The following is a 7,226-nucleotide window of genomic DNA, read 5'->3' as shown; positions in this document are numbered from 1 at the left end:
ATTCCAGTTCCAGAACACTCCTACCACTTCCTGGGGAAGTCATTCCAGTCCAAGACCACTTCTGCTACTTCCAGGAGCTAAATTCAACTCCGTGGTCTCTCATTCCAGTCCCTGAACACTCCTGCTCCACCCAGGGGCCGTCATTCCACTCCATGGCCTGTCATCCCAGTTCCAGAACACTCCTGGTACACCCTAGGGCCATCATTCCACTCTTGGCCCTGTCATCCCAGTTCCAGAACACTCCTGCTGCACTCTGGGCTTGTCATTCCACTCTGTGGCCTGTCATTCCAGTTCCAGAACACTCCTGGTACACCCTGGGGCCGTCATTCCACTGTTGGCCCTCTCATCCCAGTGCCTGAACACTGCTGCTCCACCCTGGGGCTGTCATTCCACTCTGTGGCCTGTCATCCCAGTGTCTGAACACTCCTGGTGCACCCTGGGGCCGTCATTCCACTACGTGGTCTCTCATGCCTGTCATCCCAGTGCCTGAACACTCCTGCTCCACCCTGGGGCCGTCATTCCACTCCGTGGCCTGTTATCCCAGTGCCTGAACACTCCTGGTGCACCCTGGGGCCGTCATTCCACTACGTGGTCTCTCATTCCATCCTCAGAGTAGTGTATTTGTGCCCAGAGACCCTAATGGAAAATCCATTCCACATTTTTATTGTAACTCTACTTGTACCCTAATGTTTTCCAATGGAGCCCATGCAAGTCAATTGGCATTCCTTGCTCCCATGATTTCCAATGGGCCTTCCAGCGTCTCCCATTGTTTCCAATGGGCAATCCTGTCCTTCCTTTTAGTAGATCCCCTTCCAGCTGGACCCCTCTTAGGACTTTGCCCGGGGCCGGCATTCTTTCCCCCTGCTGGCCAGAGCCTTCTGCATGCACCCCCTCTCCTCCTTGCTTCCCTCTCACAACTTTAATGGCAGTAGTTCAGAAAGTAGAAATTTTGCTCACAAAACTCCATAGCTTAGAGGGAAGATTGGTGGTGGGCCCCCTGAGAAAAACATGGGCCCCCTGAGAAAAAAGTTGTTAGCTACGTGCCTGTGTCAGCATAACCAGGAAGGACAGAAAAGATCTCCTCTGTGACAAAACACAGGGGTTTCACAACTTCCTTGACCTTTGTGGTCTCATGTTAGAACGTCTGGCAAGTTATCTAAAAGACCCAGGTTCAGATCCTCACTCCGTTATAGAAGTTAGCTGCATGGCCTTGAGCCAACCATAGCCTCTCAGCCTAACATACCCTACAGGATTGTCGCCATGGGGGGTAAGGTAGATGTGAGCAGTGTGAGCAGCTTTGGGTCTGTATTGGAGAGAAAAGTAGCACAGAACACATAAGGTAGGAAATATTCCCTCCTTATAAAAGAAAGGAGGTTTAAGAACCCTCTGAGTTATCACAGCCAGTGTGATATAGTGATAAGAGTGTCTGAGTAGGACCTATGAGATCCAGGTTCAAATCCTACTTCAGCCAAGGAAGGTTGTTGGGTGAACTTTGGCAAGTCACACTCTCTCAGACTTACTTGTCTCTCTAGGTTTTTGTTTTGAGGATGAAATGGAGGACAGGAGAACAATTTAAAGTGCTTTGGGTCCCCGTTGTAGAGAGTGTAGAGTATCTCATCTGTTGTAGATCTAATTTGATCTACAGCTCACCCCCCAAAAAGATTATTGCTCTTCATTAGGCATCACTGCAAGTCTTTTGGCAGAAGGCAAAACTTCTCATCCAGTAGTCAGACTGACATTAAACATCGCAAGTGCAGTCAGCCATGGGGTAGGCAAGTGAAGCAGGGGCGGACCACTAGCAAATATGCATACCACTAGATGCATACACAACATAAGGTGATGCATTCACCCAGTAAAAGCTGCCGAGTAGTCCCATGGTTGCAAAAATGGCCTGATGGGCTTTTATTGCCAAGGCAGATCACAGAGATAAAGAATTACATTCTTGAGAAGACAGACAATGTAAAGACTCACAAGAACGAAGGCTTACTGAGACCTGCCACATCAGCTAAAGGGCTTGCAGAATTCTGAAACAGATAACGTGCAACTTTTCTCAGTTTAGAATCAAGCATGACTTCCCATGTTTTACCTGCTTAAAGGTTCGATGCCACACAATTTGATCATCATCAAGAGTTAGCTCTTTGCCTGCCAGAGCCCAAGGATCAAGTCTTCCCACTTTCACTCGAACAAAAGAACCATTTGGGAAAGTGACACAGTTTGTAACATCAAATCCAGTTTTTAATTCTCCATTGTCATCAAAACACACCGTGTCTCCAGCACTGTTGTTGAACATGATGTTTTTTAGAAAGTAGTGAAGCTAGTTGAGAGATGCAATGAAAGGAAAAGTCAATGGTATGTTGAATCGTTTTGGCAGTGTCACAGCCTAACGGATGTTTATATATTTATGTTTATTGATATGTTGATTTTGTTTTTTGCTATAAATTTATCATTTCTTCTTGTGGTTAGAGATACATAAACATGACAACAAATCAGTTCAACACATGAGTGACCAGTGTTGTCACTCGGTCTCCCACATCTCCTCCTTATATAGCTTTTTTTGTTTGGCCCCAGAATCCATGGCACAGTCTTTTTGGTCATCAAAATGGGCCTCTTCCCTCCCCCTCCCTTTCCTTCAAGAGAATAGTTTGTGCTATCCAGCTCAATGATTTTGATGAAATTCTATTAAGGGCTTAAGGAAGGCAAAGCTCCACTGACCTCATGTAATGGCTATGGCTATACACTTTCCTGACCTCTGTGGTCTTGTTACATCTTATGTGCTTAAATTCTGTATAATGTCTTTGACTTTAATAAAATCATTTTGAAAATAAAAAAGTAGTTTTGTGTTTTGATTTAATTACCTGCCATGGCTGTAGCTGCTTTCCTTTTACCAATCTTCTACCACTGGATTGAGATACATAGATAGAATGCAAAGCATGTGCTACAGCGTGGACAGCATTGTAAATACTGTAGCTGTGGCCACTCATGCTCATTTCAAACAAAGTCATAGGAAGAGAGTCTAGCTTCTCATTGCCAGAACAGGCATTGCCGCTGTTCTGTACTGCTCCTTGTACCATTACATTTCTCAGAGAACAATCAAATGCTTGTTCCCAGAAGTTCTGGATAAAACCATCTTCTTTTGCCCAAGTAGGATTGATGTCCTGAAGGAAGTTTTGGAATCCAGGTGGCTTATTGGCATGCACCATGAAGGATAGAGCACCATGGAAAACCTCTATATCCCAAATCCTTTGAAAGGAAAAGGATTCAAAATCCCAGTGGGATGTAGTAATCCAGACTTTATGCAGAGGTGGCAGTGCAAGAAAGGGTGCTGCACATAGCAACACTCCCAGAACAAACATGGATGTAGGTTGTGCATATACAACATATGCATTAGCCTTGCTGTTATGGTGAATGGCATAATTTACTGGTTGCTTCAAAAGCACATCTGCCTCCTCTTCCAGGTAAGTTAATGTTGGGAATCTAATTATAAAGTCAAAACAAATACCGTTCTCAGAAAGTATGGGTACCATGATGTGCAAAAATCTGTCACCATTGTCATTATCCAAAGCTCCAAGCCCAATCCACGTCCATCTAAAATGATGAAGTAAGCGAATAATACCCATGAACTGAAAGGCTTCATTTGGAACCATTTGGAACAAATAAGGGAATGACATTTTGCTCCCCTGAGCTGGTAAAAGGGATCCATAAGTGAGCTGAAAGGGACACATTGGGATTTTAGGAAAGATCACCACAGTATGTGAAAGTATTTTCCAAAGATTTGTGATTTAGGAAATGCCCTACCTGAGGTACCTTGTAGAAGGCCAGGATGGTGGCCATATTGGCAGAGATGTCAGTGTCCAGTCCTCCAATAACTGCTATCAGTTTATTTTCTGTATCACACTTGAAATTTGGTATGAATCTCTGTTGTGCAGAAAGCAAACTCAGGGTAGCTTTATAGGTCATCCTTGCAGTGTAGTAACTACTGAGGATGTGGAAACCCAAAGTGAAGTTTGGCATGATGTTGGTATTCTCATTGATCTCTTTGACTGCAAAGGCCAAGGCCAAGTTATGCTGGTAGTTCTTTGGCATTGACCTGCAATGAGAGTCATGGGCTATTTAATTGAACTACAGAAAATGTAGTGTACTTGAACTCTGTTAACAGTGTCTAGAATTATGTTCAGTCATTTGAGGTTATGTTTCTAGCCCCTTATTATCACTACATGAGAATGGATCTTATTTTCAAATCCTTTTGAATGGCAAGACATTACCTCCATATATAGTTAAGGTATACTTGGATCAGAGTGTTTCTCCAGCAAGAATAATTTGGAACGTTGGAGATTTGGGTAATTTTATTTGGAGTCACATGCTAAGAATATGACAATTTATAGAAATTCTTTTTCATATTCATACAAGGAGAAAAAAATGGGGGTTTAATGGCCAATGCTCCTCATGCTGAATCAAAATTTCTCTTTTCAAGGTCTTGCTCTGTTTTTTCTTTGGTTAGCCAAGTTACCATTATTATAGAGTACATAATATATTTAAGATAAAACACCCTTCCACCTATTAAGTTTATTGACATTTGAAATATTTTTATTGTTTTTAACTAAGATTTGTTGAAATTATTGTTGAAATTATAAGATCTCAGAAGCTAAGCTGTATTTGGATGCAAGAACACCAAGGAAGACTCTACTGAGGAGGACAATAACAAACCTCGCCCACTTCTCACTTGCCTTAAAAGCCCTTTGGATCAGTTACCATAAGTCACTTGCAACTCAGTAGCTCTAAACCATGTAGATAAAATCTACAGCCATGATGGATGTCTATTTCTGTATTAGATTTCCAGCTTCAGTCTTGCCCTTCTCATCTTTGAACTGATCATTTTTATCTCTAGATAAGGTAATGTTTCTATGTGTAATATAAATTCTATATATACAGTGAGATCCCACAGTTCTCAAAAACCCTTCAATATGTCCCACCCTTCCTCATACAGACTTCATAAATAAATTTGTTGTTGTTCAGTCGCACAGTCGAGTCCGACTCTTCGCGACCCCATGGACCAGCTCCCGCCAGGCCCTCCTGTCTTCCGCCGTCCTTTGAAGTTTGCTCAGTTTCATGTTCATTGCATCTTTTTAAATACAGACAAATAAATGCAGGAAATAAATACAGACAAAGCTCTCTTCAGTCTTAGTGAAGTGAAGTAAGGCAGGCAGTTCAGACATATTTATGAGCAACTTTGCTTTACCATATTCCGAAGTAAATTTTTATCTTCAATGACTCCCTTGGTAATAATAATATACTTTATTGTCATTGTACATAGTACAACGAAATTAAAGATGCAGTCATTTTGGTAATCTACAACCATACTCATATACACTCACACAACCATTCACAACCATCCCATAACTCCCTTAAGGTTCACATTGCAACTTAAACCACCAATGTCACCCAAATTCCAATGTCATACAGCAATTAAAGCAATAATAGCTCTCAAATAAAAACTATTTTTAATCTGTTTGTCCTTGTTTTAATTGTCCTATATCTTCTACCCAAAGGCAGCAGTTCAAACAGGGAGTGTTCAGGGTGTGACAAATCCTGCAGAATGTTCTTTGCTTTTTTCAAACATTGAGAACTATACAATTCCGCCAGGAATGGGAGAGGGCAGCCAATAATCTTCTGGGATGTGATGATAACTCTCTGGAGTGCTTTCGTATTCACAGCCGTACAACTGGCAAACCAAGCACAGACACAGTATGTTAAAATGCTCTCTATTGAGCAACGATAGAAGGACTTCAATATTTTCTCACTCAAGTTATTTTTCTTTAAAAGTCTGAGGAAAAAAGAGCCTCTGCTGGGCCTTCTTCACCAGAGCAGTGGTGTTAGTGCTCCAGATCAAGTTTTGCTCAATAATCACTCCCAAAAACTTAAAAGTAGCCACCCTCTCCACACGTTCTCCACCAATAAACAGTGGCTGGATGTCCGTTTTGTTCCTCCTATTGTCCACTACCAGTTCCTTGGTCTTGGTGGTGTTGAGGATCAAATTATTTTCCCTGCACCAAACACAAAGCCGTTCCACCTCGTCCTGATAAGCAGACTCATCATTCCCACAGATGAGCCCCACCACAGTGGTGTCATCAGCAAACTTGATGATGGTGTTACTGGGGTGGGTGGGGGTACAATCCTGTGTGTAGAGGGTATAGAGCAAGGGGCTCAACACACAGTCTTGTGGAGAACCGGTATTAAGGGTAAGGGCTGTGGACATATAGGACCCTACTCTAACCCTCTGGGGGCGGGCTGTCAAAAAGTTCAAAATCCAGAAACATATGGAGCTGGAGAGTCCAAGGCCCTCCGATTTGGACACTAATCTATCTGGGAGGATGGTATTAAAGGCAGAACTAAAATCCACAAACAATAGCCTCACATAACTCCCCGGCTGCTCCAGATGTGACAGAGCTGTATGCAGAGTAGTGGTGATGGGTGCAAACAATTCAGGTATTTACATTAAAAATATAAAACAGTATGGGGACATTTCAAGAATCTTCTCTGTCAGAAGGCTTTGGAAGACTGCAAACACAATTCTAGGGTTCTAAGAGACCCAAATGTATTTCACAACTATGTTGTGCCATTTTAAAAGTGTTGGGAGGGATGAACACAGTAATATTATGCAATACGGGTAAAAGCCTTGGCATCATGTTAGTTTTGAGAACTGCTGTACTTCCCGGTCAGGGTTTCTGCATCTTATTCCATCTTTCCATATCAAGTAGCATCAAATTTATTTTCAAAGATTTCTAGTCAAAGAGTTGACAGAGGACATCCCTGCCTAGCTACTTGTTACAGACTTATGGGATGGGAGAGGGCATGATGACCTGAACCAGTATCACTAAGGATACAATGCATTGTTTGTAGCCATGTGATAGAATGGATCACCCTGCATGTACTGAAAGAAAATGCAGTTCAACCTGGTTAAATACCTTTGCAGCATCCACAGGATTCAGACTAATTCCACGTTGAAATGGTTTACCATATATCTTGTACTTCTCATCACAAATCAACCCTGAATCAAATCTATCTGCTAATTAATGATAGAATTAAAATGCTGATTTTAACATGTAAATTTGCTTCTTCAACAGGTGAAAGGCTCATTCTTTTTTTTTAAAAAAAGCCCCCCTTATCCAACCTACATCACAACCCTAAATATTTTCAAGACTTTGCAGTGTTAAAATAGAACTCCATTG

General features: G+C 42.0%; 1 protein-coding gene across 1 annotated transcript in view; it reads right to left on the bottom strand.

The window, feature by feature from the left end:
* LOC107115801 (vomeronasal type-2 receptor 26-like) overlaps window positions 1–4,087 on the bottom strand; it is a gene marked incomplete at its 5' end in the record, with an annotated part of 14,748 nt that extends 10,661 nt beyond the window's left edge. The window contains 3 exons of the mRNA XM_015417561.1: window positions 2,087–2,314; window positions 2,856–3,707; window positions 3,796–4,087. Coding sequence (XP_015273047.1) covers window positions 2,087–2,314; window positions 2,856–3,707; window positions 3,796–4,087 — 1,372 coding nt within the window. The remainder of the gene's footprint in view (window positions 1–2,086; window positions 2,315–2,855; window positions 3,708–3,795) is intronic.
* Between the last annotated feature and the right edge of the window lie 3,139 nt (window positions 4,088–7,226).

Source organism: Gekko japonicus, unplaced genomic scaffold (genome assembly GCF_001447785.1).
Source record: "Gekko japonicus isolate JY-2015 unplaced genomic scaffold, Gekko_japonicus_V1.1 scaffold6382, whole genome shotgun sequence".
Taxonomy (NCBI): domain Eukaryota; kingdom Metazoa; phylum Chordata; class Lepidosauria; order Squamata; family Gekkonidae; genus Gekko; species Gekko japonicus.
Note: the sequence above shows the minus strand (reverse complement) of the source record. Positions and strands in the feature narration are given on the sequence as shown.